General features: G+C 50.8%; 8 protein-coding genes across 8 annotated transcripts; 4 read left to right on the top strand and 4 right to left on the bottom strand.

Annotated features, from left to right (window-relative positions):
• Positions 1-425: 425 nt before the first annotated feature.
• On the bottom strand, positions 426-4,572 carry VFPPC_09848 (ubiquitin C-terminal hydrolase; the record flags this gene model as incomplete). Its single annotated transcript, XM_018288316.1, has 10 exons — positions 426-535; positions 600-729; positions 781-1,095; positions 1,156-1,582; positions 1,637-1,785; positions 1,852-2,501; positions 2,556-3,498; positions 3,565-4,024; positions 4,117-4,264; positions 4,341-4,572. 10 exons carry the CDS (start codon positions 4,570-4,572, stop codon positions 426-428), a joined length of 3,564 nt encoding a protein of 1,187 aa, XP_018141045.1.
• A 2,326-nt stretch (positions 4,573-6,898) lies between these two features.
• VFPPC_09849 (mevalonate kinase) lies at positions 6,899-8,275 on the bottom strand (the record flags this gene model as incomplete). The annotated part of the gene is made up of 1 exon (XM_018288317.1): positions 6,899-8,275. One exon carries the CDS (start codon positions 8,273-8,275, stop codon positions 6,899-6,901), a length of 1,377 nt encoding a protein of 458 aa, XP_018141044.1.
• A 1,233-nt stretch (positions 8,276-9,508) lies between these two features.
• Positions 9,509-11,052, top strand: VFPPC_09850 (pyruvate dehydrogenase kinase; the record flags this gene model as incomplete). The annotated part of the gene is made up of 4 exons (XM_018288318.1): positions 9,509-9,687; positions 9,748-9,867; positions 9,918-10,200; positions 10,249-11,052. 4 exons carry the CDS (start codon positions 9,509-9,511, stop codon positions 11,050-11,052), a joined length of 1,386 nt encoding a protein of 461 aa, XP_018141043.1.
• An 868-nt stretch (positions 11,053-11,920) lies between these two features.
• VFPPC_09851 (cell division control protein 12) lies at positions 11,921-13,281 on the bottom strand (the record flags this gene model as incomplete). Its single annotated transcript, XM_018288319.1, has 4 exons — positions 11,921-12,499; positions 12,565-12,875; positions 12,933-13,095; positions 13,180-13,281. The coding sequence occupies 4 exons, from the start codon at positions 13,279-13,281 to the stop codon at positions 11,921-11,923; spliced, it is 1,155 nt and encodes a 384-aa protein (XP_018141042.1).
• Positions 13,282-14,099: 818 nt separating this feature from the next.
• Positions 14,100-16,919, top strand: VFPPC_09852 (periodic tryptophan protein 2; the record flags this gene model as incomplete). Its single annotated transcript, XM_018288320.1, has 3 exons — positions 14,100-14,117; positions 14,202-14,314; positions 14,375-16,919. The coding sequence occupies 3 exons, from the start codon at positions 14,100-14,102 to the stop codon at positions 16,917-16,919; spliced, it is 2,676 nt and encodes an 891-aa protein (XP_018141041.1).
• A 1,300-nt stretch (positions 16,920-18,219) lies between these two features.
• Positions 18,220-19,721, top strand: VFPPC_09853 (HypA-like protein; the record flags this gene model as incomplete). The annotated part of the gene is made up of 4 exons (XM_018288321.1): positions 18,220-18,333; positions 18,388-18,429; positions 18,496-19,235; positions 19,286-19,721. 4 exons carry the CDS (start codon positions 18,220-18,222, stop codon positions 19,719-19,721), a joined length of 1,332 nt encoding a protein of 443 aa, XP_018141040.1.
• Positions 19,722-19,907: 186 nt separating this feature from the next.
• Positions 19,908-20,377, bottom strand: VFPPC_09854 (L-PSP endoribonuclease family protein; the record flags this gene model as incomplete). The annotated part of the gene is made up of 2 exons (XM_018288322.1): positions 19,908-20,221; positions 20,266-20,377. 2 exons carry the CDS (start codon positions 20,375-20,377, stop codon positions 19,908-19,910), a joined length of 426 nt encoding a protein of 141 aa, XP_018141039.1.
• A 1,927-nt stretch (positions 20,378-22,304) lies between these two features.
• On the top strand, positions 22,305-23,996 carry VFPPC_09855 (hypothetical protein; the record flags this gene model as incomplete). Its single annotated transcript, XM_018288323.1, has 1 exon — positions 22,305-23,996. One exon carries the CDS (start codon positions 22,305-22,307, stop codon positions 23,994-23,996), a length of 1,692 nt encoding a protein of 563 aa, XP_018141038.1.
• Between the last annotated feature and the right edge of the window lie 354 nt (positions 23,997-24,350).

The following is a 24,350-nucleotide window of genomic DNA, read 5'->3' on the forward strand; positions in this document are numbered from 1 at the left end:
ATATCTCCCATCCGACGCGCATCCACCCGTACCGGCCCCTTAGCTTGAATACTCCGATTACTGCATCAATACACAAATGAACCATTGCATCTTAACCATGCTGTTCTATTGCCTTTACTGGCGTTCTCCTCTTACATACACCTTGTCCCATACACAACCCATCCAGGCCAAGGTACCAACCAACATGAACATGACGCCAAAGTCATACAGCTTATTCAGTAACCAGTGCCGACCAGTGTCTCGTGTATCCAGAGTCCCTCTACCCTTCTCTTGCTTGGCTACCAAGTACATGGTACATATCGTGAGACGGGGGCCAGCTCACACACCGGGAATGGTAACACCATGACGCCACCGTGATTCAGGCAATGTCGCCTCCCTCTTGCTACAAAAAGGTATAATCATTCATGCTTCCTCAATTGCCCCTTTTATCGAAGGAAGAGATCTCCAGCGCCGTTTCGCACCGATCTGGTTCTATCCACATGATCCAAGCCAAGGTAGTCGTCTTCGGTTGCCGCCATGGTCCATAATTCATCATCTACCATTGTCAGTAACAAGGAACAAGTCAGGTGTCATAGCCAGGACCATGACCGGTTACTTACCATCGTTTAGATATTGCGGTTTTGAGTAGTTTGCTCGGCGGGCGACCGCAAACTTAATCTTTTCGAAGCTCTTGCCCTTGAAGCCAGTGCGCTTCTCAAGCCGCTTCTTGGTGTCTGCAAACTTTTCGCCCTGGAGAAATGTTAGTGGCGTCGAAACAACACTCTCCATGTTTGCGCTCACCTCTACCAGGAGGAATTTAAAAGGAACCCCGTGGAGCCTGTTGACTTCGTTTTGGAAGTGGAAGACTTGGATAAAACTCTCATCGGGAGCTGCGGCCTCTTCATCTGACATTCGCTCGGCGTAGATTTGTGCGTAATCGTTGAGGTTCATAACCGGATGATCTCGAGGCGGTTCACGGTAGAATCTATTCGAGCTCGTCTCATAAACCCTGATCTTGCCACCTTCCTGCTCATCCGGAATCTGCGCCTTCGCAACTAAAGCCTGAATGACATCATCAATGGTGCCGGTCTTGGGAACAAGCAGATCGAATTGGTCCTGCAAATGGTGATTAGCTCAAAAATACTCGGTGCAAACATAGTAGGCGACCTTGCATACCTCCTTGGTAATGCCTTCACTCAGCCAAGTAAGCTTGATGCTCTTCTTGGTATCCAGCTCTGCCAAGCTCATCTCCAATACCTCAAAGTAAAACGCATCTCCTCGTTGGCTGGAGTTGAGACTGTTCCCCATGGGGTTAAGTATCTGCCTTAAACTGGGATTCGTTCCACGACGGACTGGCGCTTTCGGGTTGTTGGTCGTAGCGTTGACGGTCCAAAGACGGATATGCGTGGGAGGCACGCTCAAATAGTTACCTACACGCTCTGAGAGTGTGTCATAATTGATCTTGGAGTTAAGGACGAGATCAAATGGGGGGTATTGACTCTGGTCACATCTGGTAGGATGGGGATGGAATCTGACAATCCTCTTGTTCTCCAGAAAATCGTAATATTCCCTGGCGTCCTCAAACCGATCGGACGTACGGATACTATTCGCTTGTCAGTAAGCACAAGACATTGCAAGGCAGTGAGTGGAAGCTTACGGTTCTTGCAGGGGCTTGTCTTGTGTCTGTGCCTGTTCTGCTTGTCGTGCAGAAGAGCGCTGGAAGCAGATAATGTCACCGTCCTGCAGTTCAGCAACCTTGAGGGTCTGCTTAGCTTTCAAAGCTTCAATCATGGTTGGTTTTATTTCCTGTGTGAGTCAGCGTCTTTCGTTCTGCAAACACTTCGATGGAGAAAACGGAAGGGTTGTGCATACTTCCCAGAGTAGCAACTTTTCGTCAGTTGGCAGCTTCTCGCCCCATCCCATCTTCTGCAGGATCTGAGGCACCAAGTCCTCGACCTTCTTCTCCTTGCCAATATACGCATGGCCGACGCCGTGCAGAGTTTGAGCATCAGGGTCAAAGTGCTTCAAGAACAAGAGAATCGTATCATTTTTCACGACCACGCCATTGGGCTGACTCTGGTACGATGGCCATATGGGTTCGCCATCGGCGTTCACCTCATCAGCGACTTCGGCCCAGACCCGCAGGCTGGTGTCCCGGTGAGCGGCGGATCGCGCGTACACTTCTTCAACTGTTGGGCGAAGGTCCATGATGGGCTGATCAGGTCGGATCGTCTTGTTTTGGCGGTTCACCATCAACCATAGCCGCACCTTGCGAGGGTCTTGGCCCATGTCCTCGGCAACCTGTTTGGTGAACTCTTCCATAGACATTGCGCGGCGGATGCGATAGGATCGAGGGGACGCTTCATCTACTTCTTGGTTCGAGTCAAACGTACACAGATCGGTGGCACCATAGTGACGGAAAGTTTCGTTTGTGATGACCTTGGCAGTCATGTAGAGATGGGCCTCCCGCTGTTCACGTCTACGGGCCTCCTTGAGCGCGTTTTCTTCTTCAAACCGTTGTTCTGTAAATTATGTTAGCCTGTAACTCGAATATTCAGTCATGGCGGGAGACTCACGCAGATGCTGAGGGATGTCATTCTTTCGTACATCGCACAGAATCTTGTCCAGCTTTGACTGACGGATATAGACCAACATGTATGCGCTGTTTTGGCGAATGATGGGTGCCTTCTTTTGCAGGGGAGCACGAGGATACCCGTTGGGGGTCCTGTACTCTCCGCCAAAATTCTCTTCCAAGACCTCTCTCGACGTGGCCCTCGTGACCTTGTCATCATCGTACTTGTAGAACCATCCATCCTTTTCAGGCTTAATAAAGGCATAGTAGTGTCCAGCGTTCAAATCGCCGCTATGAACGAGAACTCCGTGCAGTTGGTACGTCCAAGGCTCAGATTTGTCTGCATCCTCTATCAGGTAAGGGGCGGCATCAAAGACGTCTGGGAATTCGTAGCGGTCATTGATCTTCATCATCATGTCTCTCTGGATGTCGTACTCGAATCGTTTCAGCTGCAGGTGCAGAACGTCGGGGAAACTGGTAAAAATGACGCCCTTGTTGGCGTCTTGCAGCTTGTGTTCGTCTCCCGCAAAGTACTGGTTTTCTCCGTCCATCTTCTCGACCTGGATGTAATCCTGGAAACTTTCCAGCATGTTCTTGTTTCCACTGACATTGAGCTGAATGTCCCAGAAATCTTCAATACGGCTTGATTCGTAGTCCACATTAATGCACGAAATGTAGGTCTTAATCTTGCCACTGAACATTTCGGGGAGGACGTTTTCGGCCTTGGTGCCTTTCATCTTCTCCTCCATTCGCTCCATCAACTTTCGCGACAGCTCTTGGACATCTTGCTGCTCAAAGATGTGGCGAGTTTCCCATCCAAACGATTTTGTCAACTCATTTGTACCAACTGCCTGATCAGAGGTTTGCAGTTGGTAGAATAGTCTTTGTAGTGTGTAAGCAGAGTTTTGCATACTCTCGTCATTTTCGGTGGGAATCTCATAAACCGCCTGAAAACATGTCAGCTACAACTCGGTCTGGATGGGACGGGGGGTTAGGGTTGCATATATATGTACTTTTCGGAACGCATTGGTGAAATAGAGCGACTGCAACAGGCTGTTCAAATAGCAGGTGGCACCCTGGTTTTTTAGACCAACATAGCCGGTTTCCTTTTTGGAGTCGTAGTTGATGAAGTTGTGCCACAGGACGCCAGTTTCGTCTTCCACGACACGGACGTATGCTGTGATGTTGGCTGTGTCGTTCTCGCACAAGGGCCTGTTACCATGCTCCCAAGGTACGTTGAACATGCGTCGGTGCTCGACAAATCTGGTAAATCCCCAGTCACCTTCTTCTTTGGTGAACCTGTGGTGCGCAGCATGATGAACGTATAGGCTAGGATCGTTGGGATTCCACAGTACCAGAGCAAACTGAACACAGCAGCTCCAGTTTTCAGGCACAGCATCCGCCTCGAATCCATGCTCTAGGTAGATGGAGCACTGATCGGTGTTGTTTCCATGAGGGAAGAGGAGAATTCGCCTACAAGATGCATCTAGTGTTAGGAACGCTTTGCTCCCTTGAATGGGACAGAGACAGAGAGTCAAGGTCATGGGTCTTGGGTCGACACATACCATGGGTAGCCACCAGCTTGGAAGATGGGACCATGCTCCCTCTTGCCCATGTTCCTCCAATTTTCGACAGACCATGTGTTGTGGGCATCCTCGAGGATCTTGGGTTCGTCCAATAAGGGAGTCAGGACGAGTTCCTTCATAGCGTCATCTAAAATATCGCTAGTCAGCTGTTGGACCTCTTATAGACAAAATCGTGGGAAGCGATCGATGGAGGGCAAACGTACAGTCGCTGGCTAGAGGAAGGTCTTGGAGTTGTTGATCTGAATCGCCCTGTTCTAGGCCGTCTGGGTTGATGATGGCAACCGAGTCCTTCTCGGGAGCGTTGGCAACACCGACATAGTCGTCCGTGTCCACCACCATCTCATTCGGGGAGTCGACATTGTAGCTCTGTTTTCGACGATGATTGTCAGTCTTTGGTTTCGGACGAATAGGCAGGTAACGGCTGGCATGGAACATTGTGGGCAACGTATGGGAGGAATAGTAAGAAAGGTGGAAGAGGCGGCCAAGTTGATATCAGGGTTGCAACTGAATGATGGCAAGATGTATGAGAGTTGCGTCGGTATAACGAATAAAACTGGCTGTCAAAAGTCCGTGGCAGCAAATCGTGGTGTCGTGGCTGCGGAGAAGAGGTTTGATTGTGCAAGAAGACAGCTCCAGGCTTTGAAGCGTAGTATTGAGGTGTGATTTTCGTGCACAGGAAAAGTGGCAGTGAAGATATCATCGGACCAGGTATTCATGAAGCGACACCAAGAAGTATGGCGCCAATAGGAAAGATGTGAACGAGCAGAGTCGAGGGGAGCGAACAAAGCAACGCAACGCAAAGCAAAGCATCATCTGAAGCAAGGCTGCCCGCAGAATTGACAGGGAAGCCATGAACAGCTGTCGCAGCCGGTTCCATCAATGCTCAATGTTGCAAGTGCCAAACAGAACCGGGGAAGGAAGGTGCATCGCAGGATAGTATTGGTTTCTCGGGACAAACTGCAACTGGGTTCGACATCTGGGTACGTTTCGTTCTTACCATTTTGACGGCAGCCAGCAGGACGAGGCCGGCTCAAGCTCCACAGCTCCCGGATCAAAAGCTCGCACCGCCAGAAAAAGGGCACGGCTGACAGACACAGTCCCGGGAGGACAAAGGAGACGTGGGCGCCAGGTTATCCGGGTTGCAATTTGATCGTTCGCGTCAGCGATGGACCGATGGTGAGGGAGGAGGCTCAAGAGTCAAGAGTCAAGAGTCAAGATAGCCTTTCCGGGATCGCGGCAACGGTTCGGTCGACGGCGTATGGCGGGGAAGGTGCGGACGGCGTGCCTGCGCAAGCGCTGGTTGTGAGCAACGACCAGAACACGATTAGGTTTGGAGTCTGGTGGAATTCCGGGCGCAGTCGTCGTCCATGTATTGTGCAATGCTTGTCTGGTCGAAGGGCTTTGCTTGCTTGGAAGGGGGGGCGAAAAATGGTTGGCGGCGAACACGACGACGACGTCAACGTCAGGCAGACGACTACTTGCTGCAAAACAGCTGTGCGGTGCCAGGATGTGGTACGGCCGACGTACCTACACGTACCAAGGTACCGTGGAGCCAGTTGAGTCTGCTAGCAGTGGGCAACAGAGCTCAACTTGGATTGAGCGTGCAAATGTCAGGCAAAACCTCGGTCTCGGTGCGGGGTGTCGAAACAAAAACGTAGACGTGGAAACCGTCGGTGAGGGTGAGAAAGAGACAAAAAGAACAATCAATCAAGTAATTAACAGAATCAATATAGCTGGCTCGGTACCCTCGGCATAGAGGTTCCAACACTGCCTGCAACAGATGGCGAGGCAGGGGTCTATCAATCAGCAAGAGGGTGGGTGATGACGGCGATGTTTCAAGGCAAATCAGCACGATGCTCGCATGGCGTGCCCAGCGTAGGGCTACGGCACCACGACATCTGATACTCCAATTCAAACACTGGGTTCGAGCAGGCTTGGGTGGTAGTGGTGGCGCAGAGGTGTTGCTTACAGGCAGTGATTTGCACAACAAGACAAAGCCGAACCAGTGGGACTCATCAGCAACAAGCTCAAGTGGCACCAAGCTGGAGAAGGGCGTGAGGATGTGATGGGGAGCAACAGATGTTAAGGATAGACCACGGCGATCCGAAGAAGAACCTGTTCTAGTGCATCCCGCTGGTATGTCTACCATTCGACGAGAGCGTTCTGGAAGTTTGATTGAAGTATCGCGCTAACAGAAAATGTCACATTGAAGCTCCAGCGTTGGAATTTAGCTCCGCGCCACTCATGACGTCTCCCAGTGCTGACGATTTGTTGGTGCTTGACCTGCGTCGATCGGCTTGATTATTGAAGGAGTGCCACAAGACAACATTTGAAGCTGAGTTACCCAGGCCTGGAAGAGCTCTTATACTGACATGTAATTTGCACAGTTGGTCTGAATGAGATTTCATCTTGGCACTTTTAGAGAGCAAGCTGCCCTGGTACACACATGACCTCAAATGCTAAACAACTTCGGAGCAGCAGGTTTGGGTATTGATAGGCTTGTGTAGGTCCCGATATTGCGATTCTACTAGCATTTAGATGCGTCTTTTCAACTCGGCATTTGAACAGCTCGCAAACTATCATCAAGTCAGCAGTGTCTGATACTGACCGACGGCATCCGTATCTGATGAGTACGTTCGAAAAGGTGGACCATGTCCATTTTCATACGAGCAGAACCATGGCGGCTTAGAGTCATGTCCTTCTACTTCATATCCAGGAAGGTTGCCATATGCTCCACTACCATACAAAGTTATCCTTTACATCAAGCACTCGCTCTGGTCCAAAACTTCCACCCTTCTCGGTCCTCACGGACGCCAACGCCGACCAGTCTTTCAATGCCTTCAGCTCCAACAGCCTTTTCAAATTTGTCCTGATTAATCTCTTCACACGCTCCCACGGTGCTGTTTCGAAATACGGCAGGCGAGAGCACTGCAACGCCGTCAGCACCCAAGATGGTCTCATATTTCTTAAACCCCTCGTCGGCTAACTTGTCCCCTAATTCATCAATTACTTCAGCTTCAACCCCTGGTCGAAAGATGGTAATAGCACATCCACCACCTCCCGCACCCGTAAGTTTCGTCCAGCCAATATCCGCATAGTCCACCAGCTCGCGGATACGCTCTAGTCGAGGATGCGATACCCCCAGCGAAACCAGGAAGCCGTGGTTCATGCTGATTAGATCTCCCAAACATTCGAGAGCACTGGGCACGTCGTGGGGAGAAACGGCATTACCTTTAAAATCAGCGGACGAGATAAGCTCCAGCGCCGAGGTTGTCAGTCGGCCAATTCCATCCAGGATATGCTCCGTCATAAGAGGATGTCTTTGTTTCAAAGCTTTGACCTTGGCTACCTGCATTGCCGTTGACCGAGACTGCTGCGTATCGATGAGCAGGAGCCTCAATTTGGGGAAATTGGCGATTGGAGTCACAACTGATGGCCCAGAACTTCTTTGGAAGACGACAGCCTTGCCGCCAGTAGAGACCGCATTATCCACTCCGCTAGGGTCACCATGTATGCACATCTCGGCTACATAGGCCCATCGATTGATACGGTCAAGTTGAACCTTTGCCTCCTCAGGGGGCTGGTCGGGATGTGGTCCAGCCAGTGTTCGATTTTGAATAAGCAAGGCAGCACTTAGACAGACACAAACGCTCGCGCTGCTCCCTAACCCTGCGCCAATTGGGATTGTCGATCGAAGAGTGTAGATGAATCCAGCAGTGAGGGGCGACCCTAACGAGAGATAGAGGTAGAGAAAAGCGGTGGCGGACCTCGTATGCATTTTCCGCTGCTTCTCTGGAAGGTGTTTGGACACCAGCTCAGCATGCGGTTGAACGGCATTGAGCAATTCCGGATCAAGGGACTCGACAATCGTATAAAAGGACGTATTCCTTGACTGAAATGTAACCCATGGCAGGGTGTCTATTTCCCAAGTGTGATTTAAGCCAATATCGCTAAAATTCAGCGTAACAATGCGTTGAGACTTGGACAGCGTCGTGACCAGGAGGTATGATCTGAGCGAGATGGCCGCAGCAATGGTAGGCTTGCCATAGACAGCAGCATGTTCGCCAAAGAGAATGACTTTTCCTGGCGCAGAGACCATAAACGGCGGTGCCAAGGGCAACGAGGTTTTTCTCTCCATTTCGCAGGAGTATACCGCCTTGTATCAGGATAGTGGACTGTGTGGTGTAGGTCCATGACAGGCATGTCGAAATATTGAAGCGAAATGTCGGACGTTCGCTCGCTTCACCGTTGTAAGTATCACATCCTGATTGGCTGTATGCAGCTCTGGTCGCCTGGCGAACAAATCATCTCCGACTGAAGCATATCGATAACCTCACGAGCAGTCTGGTAGCTACATTTAAAATTCTTGTTTCTACACGAAGAATTGTGATGTTGTCATGGTGAAGGGAAATGGTTTACTTGTGTCATTGACAAGGAAATGACTCCAGTTGTGCCCAGCACCTAGCCGACGCTTTCACATGCGACAACCTGCCAATTCGCGGGCAAACGGGCTCGATTTGATTTGCCTGATCCTCCCGCTGGCCGGAGCTAGCACACCGGCTCCCCAGACAAGCCAAACAGGGAAGCATGAGAGCGCACCTGAGCAAAGTGAGGCAACTGCCCCCTCCTTTTGCTGCGCCAATCCCGCCACTGGGCGTCAAGACATCCCCTGCAGCGCACCACCACTGCACGAATGCTGCCATTGACTCTGCAGACTGGCAGCCCTCCCGATACCGCTCCCAGTCATGCCACGGGGGTCACCACCGAAACAACATTGAGGCTGCATCAACAAGGACCAAGTTGAGCTGCAACTTCACCACCTTGACCATCCATCCATCAAGTCAAGTCCGTGTTTCTCAAGCCAGGCCCCGAATCCTCCAGCATCGAATGTGGGGTCAGCAGCCTAACCCCAGAGTTGGGCCGCCGAGTCACACTTGAGCTAGACCAGACTCCAGTCATAGATCCTCGGATGAGGCCAAAGCTTGCATACATATGTACACACGAGTCCAGTGTCCGGTGTCATTTAGGATGCATTGCAAATGCAGATGCGACCAGAGACATCAGACCCAACTTCCCCTCAAACCAGCCGCATCACCAAATAATTCCCTCGTACGATACCTACAACCTGCTTCAACCGTAACCATCATCGTGCCATCTTTCCCGCCCAAAGTTGACTCTGATAGTCCAGCCCGCCCAGACCTTTTCGTCCCCGTCATCATCCCCATCTGCTCCCCCAAAAAGGGCACACGACCGATCTCGCTCACTAGCTTCCCCAAGAGCTCAATCTACCAGACCAGACTACAACTCGCCAACCACAACGACTCTAAAACACACATTACGACCGCTCGCGTCACTGCATGGAATCAACAACATGTTTTCCACTGCGCTGCGCAAGACCAGCAAACGATGCAGACTGAGCCGCGGTGCCGTCCTCGGCAGAGCTGTCATCATCCCGGAATGCACATCACCACCAGTATGCCAACGGCGCGCACACCAGCAATCCCGTAGAGCTAGCAACGGCACCTGGAGACCTGTATCCGTGCTAGACGAGTACGTGTGCCTCCTCCAAACTTTGTACCTCCCCCACGAGCAATCTCTAACATGTGATAGATGGGTGGCGAGGGAAGCACGGCCCATAAGCTTGCGACAGCTCATGGTGTTTGGACGATCTCTAACCGAGTCGCGCCTCATCAGCTCTGCGAACTATGTCCGCACCGAGCTCCCAGCTAGGTAAGACGCACAAATTTCTCCAGCAAGATACATGCTCACATGCTTTGAAGAATAGCCCACCGCCTGCGAGACATGCAACAGCTGCCGTACGTCGTCGTCACAAACCCACACATCAACGAAGTCTACGACTTATACTACAACGCATTCGACCAATTCCGCAAACTCAAAGAGATAAAAACCCTAGAAGACAACGAAAAACTATGCGACATCATCCGGCACAACCTCAAGGGCCACCTGACGGTCATACCAAAACTCGCAATGGGCATCCTTGAATGCGGCGGCCTCATGGACCCCCAAGACCTCGACAAATTCATGAACACCATCCTCCGATCCGTAAGCATCCCCCCCTCTCCCAAATTGACTCCTACTTACAAAACGTAGCGTATATCCCGCCGCGTCATAGCAGAGCAACACCTCTCCCTAACCGAAACCTTCAACTCGCCCTACTTCTCGCCCGGAGCAAAACTCTCCGAATCCGACTTCATAGGCGAAGTCTTCATCAAATGTTCCGCCAGGGACGTCATCACGCGGTGCGCCAAAGCCGTCACCGCGCTCGCCCGCTCCACCAACGGTCCTGACGTGCCCATCCCGGAGGTCAACATCGTGGGCCACCTCGACGCCAGCTTCCCCTACATCCTCAGCCACATCGAGTACATTGTGGGCGAGCTCCTCCGCAACTCCGTGCAAGCCGTCATCGAGCGACACCAAAAGCAACCAGACGCCATGTCCTCGGTCCCGCCGCCCGTCGAAGTCACCATCTGCGAGGCCCAAGAGCACGTTATATTCCGGATTTCCGACCGCGGCGGCGGCATCCCCCGCGCCGAACTCCCCTACCTGTGGTCCTTCTCCAAGGGCCCTCAGTCGGCGAAACGGCTCGAGAATCTCGGCCAGGTTCCTCGCATGGCGGCCACGATGCAGGAACTCCATGTGGAAGATGAACTGGGCCGCGCGGATCTAAAAGCCCCAGCCGCGTATCAGAGCTCCCTCTCTTCATTGACGAGCAGACCGCCTAATTTGCGCTTAGGCATGGGCCTCCCGCTAAGTAGAGTATACGCAGAGTACTGGGCCGGCAGTCTACACCTCCACAGCCTAGAAGGATACGGCGTGGATGCCTTCCTCCAAATATCTAGACTGGGCAATAAGAACGAGCAGCTTGTCACGAGAGCAAGCATGGATTCAGTGTAGGGATGACCTTCACGTGTCTACGTATTCTTCGTAATCTGGAGTTTAAGCAGGTCATTTGATGTATTTCTTTAAGCATGGGAAAAGGGGCGGAATAAGCAATTAGGACAGCACATTTTGCATAACGGTTAGTAGTGGTGGCCACGTATGTCTTGCCATGAGACCTTTTTTAACGTTTCCTTACAAACGAGACTCATATGAGCATGGAGTTGGAAGAGTTGGAAAGTTCTTCGGTATATTTATGAATGAACGGGATGGGGCAGCGCGCCCCACACCATATACAATATTATGGCATTTCAACTGCAAGCATTTCATTTCACGTTCATTTTTTACACATTGCAAACTTTCAAACCATATTAAACGTAAACTGTGACTGAAATTACATCGGCCAAGCGGGGTACCTAGCTGACAGAGAAACGGTGCTGGAGTATAAACCGAGCAAATAAAATAAGGCTACATGATCAAAAACAAAAGCTTGCGTTCCGTGCTCCCGTGCTCCCCGCCTGTCTGTAAATAAAAAGGGGGCCATCTTTTAATTTCCGTGACTGCCCAGTCCATTATAGACCCGAGATACAGAGGGCCAAATAGCAAAAAGGCGCATCGGCCTCTGCTAACACGACCCTACTGTGACACCAGCAGAAACACAACCCGAAGCTCTCGGAAACTCCTCCATAGTACGAACAGGTTACCTGAGTATCCATAATGCCTTTTACTTCCTCCACTGTGGTATTCGTTGACCATAGCTTTTTGAAACAAGCAGAAATTATAGTCATTTTCAACTCCTAGCCTCCAATACGGATCAGACGAGCAAGAGAAACAACGTTCATCTTGTCCAACATTAACATCGCTTGCTTGTGAGACCACTGCTGAATTAACGACGACCGTGGCTGCGGACGGCACTGCCCTGCATCTGTTCGAGCTCGGTTTCCAGCTGCTTGATCTGGGCGTGCGTCTGTTCGAGGTCCTTGTTGAGACGGTCGCGCTCGGCAATGAGCTTCTGCTCCCACTGTCGGAATCGCTGCTCCTCGATCTTGACCTGCTCGGTGAATCGCTTGCGCAGAGCCTCTTCCTCCTCCTTGAATTTGGGATTGTCCAGCTTGCGGGGGCGGGCCTCGCCAAACTTGCGAGTCTCCATCTGCTGAGCACGGTACGCCTCGTAGTGCAGCTCCTCGGTGGTGTGAATGAGATCGAGCATGTGGGTTCGGATCAAAATGGATCGGAGCTTCTTGAAATCGCAGTGGTCCTCATTCTCAACCTCGGCAACACCCCACGAGTATTGACGACCCTTGACGATACGGCCGTCGCTGGTCTTGACGTCCTTCTCGGAGCCGATGACGGCGAAGGGCATGGCGGCCATGAGGCTTCGGGCGTGCTGAGCAGCGGCTTCGTCATCCTCCTCGATAGGGGGCTGGTAGATCTTGATGTTCTGGGCCTCAATGACAGAGATGATCTAGGCATGTTGTTAGTACACCAACGACGGATGGATCAAAAAGGCGGTGGGAGGGCAAAACACACTCTTTGCTTGAACTTGGCCAGATCAGCAGGGCTCAGAGTGTCAGCCTTGGCAATAACAGGGATCAAGTTGACTCGAGAGCAAAGTCTCTTCATAACCTCGATATCGAGGGGCTTCAGAGTGTGGCCAGTAGGGCGGATAAAGTACAAGCAGGCATGGACACGGAGGTCAATCTTGTCTTGACGGCGGGGCTGTTGCTCCTGAAGCATGTAGGATTCGTGCTGGTCGTCGAGAAACTCGATGATGGGCATCCAGGAGTCACGGTTGTTGACGTAGTCACCAAATCCGGGGGTGTCAATGACGGTCAGGCGAACTAATTTCACGGTCAGCTTTCAGGAGACTCAGTTCGTCTGGCACGATTGCTGCTTACCCTTGAAGAACTTCTCCTCGAGCTCAGCCTTGGTGATCTCGATTTCGACAGTCTTGTCGACCTGCTTCTGGTGTCGACGCTTGTGGTCGGCATAGTTCTTGATGGTGGTGGAGAAGAGGGTGTTGATAAAGGTAGTCTTTCCCAAGCCAGACTCGCCAGCAACCTACGCACCCGTGTGAGTAATAAATCAATCGACGGAATATCAAAGCAGTAATGCCAAACAATCTGCTCTTTGCGGTAGACGCACCATAATAGTGAAGCTGGCTCCCCGCTTGGCGACAATCTTGTGTCGCTGGTTGGGAAGATTGGCAATGCCAATCGGTGAGGCGCTCTCAGCAGCTGGGGCCATGGTGACGGGGAGTTGCGAGAAGAAAATGTGCAGGTAAAGTACTCGGCCTTGGAGCTAACAACGAGCAGACACTCTGAGGTAGCTGTGAAAAGAACAAGCAGACTCGCGAGATCAAAGACGGAGTCGAATTGAAGGATGGAGTCAAAAGGCAGGTTAGGTGGAGGTTGCAGCTTGATAGATGCAGCCGATGTGCTTCAGGGGCAGCACCAAGCCAGGCCAGACCAGACCAGCACGACCAGAAGGGGGGGTTCGAGTCCGGTTCACAAGTGTCAAGCCAAGTTAGTTCGTTGCCCGCCCACCAAACAGCCGGTGGCTCCCAATGTGTTCAAGTGCTCCATGTCAAGACAAGCGGTCGACTGCCCGCTCATGTCCTCCATGTCCAGCCATCCATCACTCATCTCATCTCTCCCATCCCATTTCATTCATTGACTGCCCCAGCCCAAATTTGCTGCCCCTTGTTTGGTTGGCCAGCTGGCTGATTAGCCCCTGGTGGAACTACCCAGGACAGGCCAGTGCGATGGCCACACCGGGGGCAGGAGTGGTCCCCTTTTTCCTTCCCAACGGCGACCATCACTAGGCGGTCGGTGCGCACCCTTGGCCCAATGGAGACTAGATCCAAGACCAGGAACAATTATGTACCGGCCCCTCCATTGGCTCCATTGGCAGGCTCAGAGCTTGTCTCATGCGGTGGACATTAGTCTGTCTGGGTGCAAGAAAAAAAACAAGTGCTGCCGCTATCGATAAGACCCAAGTCGAAATTTTGATCGCATGTTAGACAACATTCGCATGCATCATGGGCTTGTAGGTAGACGGCAACAATGAAGACCGACTTCAAGGTAAGGAATGCTTTTTCTCTCCTTTTAATCTTGCCACCTTGCATATTTCATTTCTGCATCGAGCAAATCCGCTAACTTGTGCAGTTCTCGAACTTGCTGGGTACTGTCTACTGCCAGGGCAACTTGCTCTTCAATCCAGATGGCACCCACCTCTTCTCACCAGTCGGCAACAGAGTGACTGTCTTTAATCTAGTAGAGTAAGTTCCATACGGGAAAAGGGATACCAATTACTCGGTCGTCTAACACTCGGTGCGCAGGAACAAGTCCTATACGCTACCCTTTGCTCATCGCAAAAACATTTCACGAATCGGCCTCACACCCCGCGGCAATCTCCTTCTCACCGTCGATGAAGATGGCCAATCCATCTTGACCAATGTGCCTCGCCGAATCCCAATATACCATTTCTCTTTCCGTTCGCAGGTCACGGCGCTCTCCTTCTCTCCCTCGGGCAGACACTTTGCCGTTGGCCTCGGCCGTAAGATCGAAGTATGGCACGTCCCATCCACCCCAGATACCAATGCCGATGGCGAGCTCGAGTTTGCACCGTTCGTGAGACATCATAGACACACCGGTCATTTTGATGATGTGCGACATATTGAATGGTCAAGCGACTCAAGATTCTTCCTCACATCATCGAAGGATTTGACAGCAAGGATATGGAGTTTGGATGCTGAAGAGGGTTTCACGCCGACGGTCTTGTCAGGCCACAAGCAAACCGTAATTGGCGCCTGGTTTTCCGAGGATCAGGAGACCATATACACCGTCAGCAAAGATGGTGCTGTGTTCGACTGGCGCTACGTTAAACCCATCAACCCAAAGGAAGACGAGGAGATGCGCGACGAAGATGACGATTCCGACATGCGATGGAGAATAGTACAGAGACATTATTTCATGCAAGGCAGCGCCCATGTAAGATGCGCCGCCTTCCATCCGGAATCAAACCTCTTGGTGGCAGGCTTCTCCAACGGCATCTTTGGACTTTACGAAATGCCCGATTTCAACAACATCCACAAACTCAGCATATCTCAAAACGACATTGACTTTGTCACAATCAACAAGAGCGGAGAATGGCTAGCATTTGGCGCATCAAAATTGGGACAATTACTGGTGTGGGAATGGCAATCAGAGTCATACATCTTGAAACAACAAGGCCATTTTGACTCACTGAACTCGTTGGTATACTCACCAGACGGACAGCGCGTCATCACTACCGCCGACGACGGAAAGATCAAGGTCTGGGACGTCGAATCTGGTTTCTGCATAGTCACATTTACGGAGCACACTTCGGGCGTTACGGCATGCGAGTTCGCCAAGAAAGGAAACGTACTCTTCACAGCCAGTTTGGACGGTTCCATCCGAGCCTGGGATCTGATCAGATACCGGAACTTCCGCACATTCACCGCACCGACGCGACTGTCATTCTCGTGTATGGCAGTCGATCCGAGTGGTGAAGTCGTCGCAGCAGGATCTCTGGACTCGTTTGACGTCCACATCTGGTCTGTGCAAACAGGGCAACTTCTGGACCAGATGTCGGGTCATGAGGGTCCCGTAACAGCATTAGCCTTTTCACCAAATGGCGACTCACTGGTCAGTGGTAGCTGGGATCGCACTGCACGAATTTGGTCCATTTTCAATCGAACACAGACGAGCGAGCCTCTCCAACTCCAGGCAGATGTGTTGGACATTGCGATACGGCCAGACTCATTGCAACTGGCCATATCAACACTCGATGGCCAGCTCACTTTCTGGTCCATGGCTGATGCCGAGCAAGTCGCCGGTCTGGACGGCCGTCGTGATGCTTCAGGAGGTCGTAAATTCAGCGACCGACGAACAGCTGCCAACGTGCAAGGCACCAAGAGCTTCAACTCCATCAGATACAGCACCGACGGAAGTTGTCTGCTCGCCGGCGGCAACAGCAAGTACATTTGTCTATACTCGGTTACCACCATGGTCCTGCTCAAGAAATTCACCGTCAGCGTGAACCTCTCTCTCTCGGGAACCCAAGAATTCCTCAACAGCAAGCGCCTCACCGAAGCCGGACCGATGGACGAACTAGACGACCAAGGCGAGGCATCCGACCGGGAAGACCGCGTCGATGCAGGCTTGCCCGGCTCAAAACGTGGCGGCGATCCTTCAGCACGCAAGAAACTGCCCGCCGTTCGTGTCAATGGCATCGCCTTCTCACCTACAGGAACCGCCTTTTGCGCCGCCTCAACAGAGGGTCTTCTCATATACAGTCTGGACAACACAATCCAGTTCGACCCGTTTGATCTAAACATGGAAATCACACCCGCATCAACACTAAACGTGCTCGAAGTCGAAAAAGACTACCTCAAGGCTCTGGTCATGGCATTCCGTCTCAACGAAGCCGGACTCATCAAGCGTGTGTTCCAGGCCGTTCCACCATCAGACATTGCCCTCGTGGTAGGCGACTTGCCTACGGTCTACGTGTCAAGATTACTGCGGTTCGTGGCCGCACAAACGGAGGAGTCACCGCACATTGAGTTTTGTCTCCTGTGGATAAAGGCGCTCGTCGACAAGCACGGCAAGTGGTTGACAGCAAATAGGGGTAAAGTGGATATTGAGTTGCGGGTAGTTTCGCGGGCGGTGTCCAAGATGAGGGATGAGATTCGGAGGCTGGCTGATGAAAATGTGTACATGGTTGATTATTTGTTGGGACAGGCCGGGAAGGATATTGAGGGTAAGAGGGATGTGGTGAAGGGTGATGAGCGGATGGCGATTGATTTGGCGGATGGCGAGGATGAGTCTGATGATAACGATGAGTGGATTGGATTGGAATAGGGTGTATACCAATAAAGTCATGGAGTTTCTGCTTCTCATCTGATGGTACGCTTTGCTGATGAGTTACACAATGATGGTATTGTAGCTCACGGCATAAGTGTGGCCTTTTTTTGTTTCACATCAAGAAACTAGGGCAGTCCAATCCATTACAGTGGCGAATAGGTACATGTCCTAACCAGATCCTAACATCAACCCATCTCGAGAATTAAGTGGTATTTTTGGTAGGAAGCTTAGGAGGGGAAGTAGATCACACTTTGTACTGTATATTCGGGGTTGGTGCGACTCGGTGTTTGATCAGTTTTCAAAGCTGACGTATGTCTTATTCCTGAGACGTGGCAGTTTTCGTGCTACTCCGTCACTGGTTGCAAAAGATACATGACGTGTTTGCACAATACATATCGAAAAGGGTGCATGGTCAGGTTAACCTATAGTGAAGGGTAGGAGGTAGCGCTGGCTTGTAGGTTGGGGCAGTAATATCTTATGCTGACCGACCTACACGTGGTCTGATATTTCTTGGGCTACGGACGATATTGAGAGTGATCTAGGAGGCTAATATGACACGCAAGTTGACGATGGTGGTGAAGTCGTATACTTGGTTCATGACATTAGCAGGTCATTTCTATACAAAGTAGTCATCACAGATGAAGTCCCAATTCATTAAAAAAAATATAAAAAGTAAAATAAAATTGAACATCATCACTTTCCAAGAAGTTTCCCTTCCGATGATCAATTTTCTCAATTTTGCCGTCCGCGGCCAGAAGTGATTGTCGATGACTTGGAGTTTATCACAAAGCCACTTGATGTGAGCCAAACACAACGCATTATGCTTTCCCCAAGCACTAGACGATACAAACATCTGCAGCCACAGATTTAACATTTCCATAAAAGACACTAAACCCCAGCCAGGACATTCTCGGATATCCGACAACATAGCCTATGCATGCCCTACCCGAACGCATGCAGCCCATTAAAGCATAACCCATTTGTCAGCGTCGTGCGCATTACATCATGAGAGTTGCCTTGGCTGCATCTGCATCAATCTCCAAACGGCCAGTGTGCGTAAACAACCGCCACATACAAAGTGGGCAGTCATCCGATTGCTTGAGCTTCACTTCATCCCGAGCTAAGCGATCTGAAGGAGGGGTGAAGCCGATTACATAAATGCCACAATCTGCATTCACGGTCGGCACACGTCGCAGCCGCTCACATGCACTCACTGTCGAGGATATTGTGCAATATCCCTAGACAAACAACGATAGCAAGAAGATATTACTCGATTCGGTCTCAGTTGTCTGGCAGTATGGCGAGTTCTACGCGCATCGTCATCCCGGCGAGTGACACGGGGTTATGGCGGGGGAAGCAGACGGACGAGGCGGCCAAGACGGTCTCTGATCTTTTGCAGGAAGATTTAGAGGTAAACTAATCTGTCGTTGATACCTTATAATTGTCATGAGACTAATGTCGTTAGAAACATCACGTCTTTTTCAACCCGTCCGGGTTTCACAACCATGTTCGTCTCACTCACACTCACTCACCCCATCTCACCTCCATCATCACCAACATCTAACATGACCAGCTCGTCCATCAACTCCTCACCCTCTACAGCACCAACGCCTCCCCATCAACCATCCAGTCCGCCTACGCCGCCAACAAAACCTACCAGCTATCCCACATCCCAACCCGCCCCAACGTCGTCCACGACCTGCAAACCGACTGGACCGCCCACGCACCCAGCTACCTCGGCCGCGGCAAACACTACTCCGACTTCCTGGCCTTCTTCCAGGCCGAAATCGACAAGCACGGCTGGGAGGCCGTCATCGCCGAGTATCTATGCGCAGACACACCCAAGGCACGAGACATTGTGCAGCGCCTCTTTGCGGGCGTGGTCCACCCCATGATTGAGCTGAGCTACGGGCTGGAATTCGAGCAGCCTGCCATTATAGCGGAGGGACTTGCCCAGGCTGCTATTCACAGAAACGTCATGAAGGAGTTTTATGACAAGGTCGATGAGGCGGTGGCGGTGGTGGACCAGTCTGGCGTGGAAGTTAAGCGGAGAGGTCTGTCGGAAATATGTGAGAATATTAAGCGAGATCATGAGAAGTTGGCGGGGAGTGCATCGTGGAGCGATGAGAATCGATTGTATGATGGTGTTCTTGGCCGTGGGTTGAGTGATGCTGTTGCGCTGTGTGCGCAGATCCGCGTCACGGAAGGGGAATTGGAAGAGCGAGTCGCAGAGATACTGCATCATAATGCGTATGTTGCGGCCAGTGCGGCATGGAAACCGCCTCATATGCCGAAATACGACTTTTTCCTAATGTATGTCCCTTTCACCCTTCCCTTTACAGATGTATACTAACGAGCAACAGTCACAGTTTGAATTCGTCACCCTTTTTGTTATCGCTCAACAAGGAGTGTATCTCGACAGCAGCCAAGATTCGCATAATCGAACATAAAATGCGGTATGATGTGGTTCAGTATATTGCGAGGGGCGTGCCGCCTCTCTCGCCGTCCTTTATCAAGAAATATGTGCCGGAGGAGAAGCCCGTGTCCAAGCCAGAGGACCTGATTCCACGGTTTCACAAGATCATCGATGACGGGCACCTCATCAAGGTGGTGAGGTCGTTGCTTTTGGCGCAGGATGTGTCGCGGAAGTGGAAGGGCAGAGAGTGGGTGAGGCTGGATGGGGAGGAGGATTGGATCAAGGCGCATTATATGCTGTTGAAGGGGGTGGAGGGCCAGGAGACGCTTTGGGTGAGGAGTTCGGGGTTTGAGGAGGCGTGGGAGGGGGTTGCGAAGTTGTGATTGCTGGATGAAGTTGGTGTTGTGTGTAATGTATGTTGATGTTGAAGTTGCTGTTGCTGCTCATGTTGTATGACGTATGTCAGTGTAGTGTGTCAACATCGTATGTGATTATCGTGTGAAGGTCGAAAACTATGAGGCTAATCAACAGGTCTGCGTATTCCTCCAACTATATCAGTCCTCTGCATCCTACTGACTACCGTCATAAGCCTCCACATCAATCTCAAACCTCATCTCCTTCAGTCCCAACTCCCGAACCCCCAATTCCGTCCATATCGGCCCACCCCCCGGCATCCACTTCCTCAAATTATACACGATCCTCTCATGCGCGGCATGAACATCAGTCGCGTACGTAACCACCTTGTACACCTGCGCCCATCCCTTCCCGCCTGCATTCTTCAGATTAAAGTCGCAGTTTTCGAAAGCTTGGTCTATCTCGTCCTCTAAGCTGGCAGGTATGAGGTTTGCAAAGTCGATTTCTGGACTCTTCGCATTCCACCCGCCTTGTAATGTTAGCTGGCACATTGAACTGAGGGGAGCTAAATACCTTGGCCGGAGCACTTTATGAAATCGCCTACACGGACGGCTTGGCTGTAGTGCAGGTTTTGGGCAGCCCATTCGCCTATGCCGGGGTAGCTGGTGAATTTGGGGGTTGGCATTGCGAATGGCTGTCTGGTGAGTTTGCCTGTGAGGTGTGAGTTGTTCGGATGACTTTATATTTAAGTCGTTCTGTGAGGGTAAGTTGTGGTGAGTTGAACGCCTGTGCAGAATTTCTCGGCATTTCTATTGCTGATCAAGCCGGCTTAATTAAAGCTCCTTTAAAAGAGAAAATTCACCCGAATTACAAATCAGTTTTGTTAAGTGATGGATTGCTGACTGCCAAGACACAAGTTGTGGACTTGATGTAAGATCATTGACTTCCTGTTTGGGAACAACAACTTGTAAACACCAACAACAAACTCAAACTTGCAACAACCAAAGCTTAGAACGACTCATCAACTCTCATCCTTCAAAGTTTGATGAATCCCCAGAAACGTCGCCTCTTCAACATCATTGCCCCCGATCAGGATACACACCCTTCCTTACATTAACCCACTCATCCCCAGGCCTCTTATAATACTCCACCTCCAACGGCTTCACCAACATCGGAATCACCGCCTCCAGATACGGCTTCAAGTACTCCTTCTTCGGTTGCACCTACACCAGTCAGTCCTACTCCAGCACCATCCTAAAAAACTCACCTCCTTTAAATACTCCACCGACGCATCCCAATTCTCAACTAAGCGAAACACACCCGGATTTTGCTCATCCTGATATACTTCAATAAAGGTATTCTTCGGATCCGCGACAACAGAGTCAAACACAGGTTTCAGCGCCTTGAGAAACACGCCCGCATTGGAGGCGTCGACGGTGATTTTCATGTGTACCGAGGTTTGGGATGCCATTGTGACTGTTTCTGGGCGTGAGATACTGATGAAGTGTAAGTGTTGAGGAAAGACAGTTTATATATGTATGTTTTATCCGTGTTGAAAGTAATGTTTAGATATGTATGTTTCGAACGTGCCAATACGAGGGAGACGAGCTGAACCTGCTGCGTTATGGTGGCGTTGACAGTTGACATTGGTGGAATGAGTGGTTGGTCTGAAGCTGACCAGATGCAGATGTGCGTGCGCCACTAATACGTGAGTTTCTCTGCCTGCTTGCGTTTCGTAATCTACTTGCATTGGTGCTCTGGCTTTGTCATTGATGTGTTATTGCGCCTGGAGTGGTTTGGTGTTATTACCCATCAGTGACTAAGTGCAACCAGTTAATCGCTGACGGGTGCAGCATTGTGTAAGTGGATGCGAGAAAGGGATCGAAATTTGAGACTTGCTATCTTATCGGGTTGAATTTTGGAGGTGTCTATAGATAGTTGTTGCTAGACACCCCAGCAACTATCGCGTGTACGGTCATGCATGTATAAAATATGCTGACTTGCTTCAAATTTGTTGATCAATGTGAATGATGTGGTCCGTGGCATTTGTGATTTCACGATAAAGACTTACAACTTAGGAGACATACACGCCTCCTCTTGCCTTGCTCATTGTGTATCAACATGTACACGGATATAAGTAAGACCATCTCTTTGCATTCAAAAACGGATCTCCTTCCAAGGTCGAATGGCCAAGCGGTAACTTACCTTAGTATAACGTATTTCGACACAGATTTTTTAAGTTTGACCAGCGGAAATTTCATCCCATGCCTCAAGTTAGATACATAAGTCATTGCAAAGCGCCTGAGAGCACCGGCATCAATGAACACGCCGCAGACAAGAACAAGGAAGAACATGCCGCAGGACCGAAAGGCCAGTAAACAAAGCCAGCGGCCTCTGACTCTGACATCGGCCGAGCGTACACTACACGTCTCCTGTTCTTTCACCAACGCTTCACCTCATGTTCCGATGAGTGTTTTGAGACTTGCCACTCACACACTTTAGTAGTTACTCGTCACTTTTGAAAGACTTAAAGGTCTATAAAAAGACCATGGCACCCAGTCCAACGTTCCCCAGTACTACCCCTACAAGTATTCACCAAACTTCACCTCAGCATGTCGTGTCATGTTGACAAAGAGAAAGAGCCGGAGCTCGCAAACACCACTGAGTCATCGCCCAAAGAACAGAAAACGGCCGTAGCGGCACTGTCCAACGAAATCATGGACGAAATATTCGAAATACTGCTCCACGAGAAAAAACTCGGACCATGCGGCGCGGTGGCTCGAAGTTGGGAAAAGCCCGTCAGGAGAATCTTCTTCCGGGAATTGACAACCACAGACCAACCTGAGGACTTCAAACATCTAATCGAGATCGTGACACCAGAACGTAGCCGTTGGGTTAAGCGGCTGCATTTCGTAGTATTCATACCCTACTCCTTCGACGTCGACGACAAAGACAACGATGACGTCTTTGAGCGGTCCCTGGCATCGCTTTTGCGCATCATGGCCGCGTGGCATCACGATGGGCAAGCGCCCAGAGTACTGAGTATTACCAGCAGTTGGTTGTGGAAGGAACCGGACTGGTTTACAAGCTGGTCCAGATCTCGTGGCGAACGGTGCCACACACGCTCAATATCACAGGAATCCACATTCAAATACTCCAGATTCAATCTAGATTGCGAGACCTTGCCTGTATTGGCTTATATGAAGCAACTGGAGATTCGTTTGAGCACACATGCGACCTATAATACCACAGGCAGACGTATAGCACTGGCTACATGGCCAAAACTGCTGAGCAAAATGCCCTCAGTTACAACCACTTCGATGACATTAATCGATGAAGGGTTTCGTGATGTTGCGCAGCAAAGAAGCGACCGACTCGGCCTGGCCGAGAGTTTCAGGGACGACGGCTACATGTCCGCATCCACGGTGCGTGACGTAAAACTTGATATGAAACATGCGATATTCCGCACGCCTACAATTCAACATTGCGAGCTGCTCTCCCCTTATTCATTCGATCCTCTCAGCGCAAGCCTAAGGAACTGGTCTCACAATCTCGTCCGCCTCAAACTGAAAGGCAAGTTCGACCAGTCGTTATTCTGGCCCCAGGACAACGAGTGGGATGGGTACGAAGCCACGGAAGAGCCACTGTGGCCCAATCTTGAGGAATTCTCTGTGGGATTACATCAAGAATCTCCCTCTGGAAAGCAATACCTCTTGCCCGGGGATCACCATCGCGTTAAGATACTGCCAGTCCCGACATCAAACTCAGGCTACTCCCCTCCTCGACTTTCCGACGATCTTACGGCAAGGAACGAGATCGAACAAGGAGATCCGTGGGGACAGTATGCGTCCGTACCATCGCCGCAACCGTTTCGCCGAGAGAAGAGAAACAGCAATGCCCATGAAGTGCCGTGTCCAGAGACGTTTAACCCCGTGGTTGAAGCCTGGGCACAGGCTTTGAGGAATATGCCGTCTTTACAGTCAGCCCAGCTTTTTATAGACTGCTATATTGATGAGGGAAGTAACAAGCGCTCCGATGACTGCGAGTTCGTCTGGAGAATAGGGTACGAGGCACCTGGGGGTATACGTTGGGACGAGAAATGGAAACCATTTCGTCGGCTTGTGTTATACAACGTCATGGGCTGGCGCCCCGAGAACAGCACAATGGATAAGCTGAGGCAGGTCGGAGAGAAGTCGCATCCTGGAAGGGACATGAAGATTCTGGATGGAGAGAGACGCCATTTACCGCCGATTGACGACTCGACGCCGCCGAGCGAGTGGCCTCCTTGGCCGTATGAATGGTGAGTGAACTTGGCCGGGACGTTCAGTTTGTTTGAAGCATTAGATTACGTTCTAAACAGAGAGCAATTAGACTCCAGACTCTGTGCCCTTATGGCAACTTCACATACATAGTCACGGTGGAATTGACAGCCACTTCAATCTGAAAAATCACAGGCCCGAGTGGTGAAAGAACCGACGATGCCGTATCATCCCGAGCTTACAATAGTTGCTCATATAACAGATTCAAGTTATCATGTAAATCATCACACCGACAATTACATGATCCGCACATTCACTATATCACCAACCGAACTGACAACACACTTGACCACACATGTCACATTCAACTCATATCATCTGACCTACACATTACGTTGC

Source organism: Pochonia chlamydosporia, chromosome 6, assembly GCF_001653235.2.
Source record: "Pochonia chlamydosporia 170 chromosome 6, whole genome shotgun sequence".
NCBI classification, from domain to species: domain Eukaryota; kingdom Fungi; phylum Ascomycota; class Sordariomycetes; order Hypocreales; family Clavicipitaceae; genus Pochonia; species Pochonia chlamydosporia.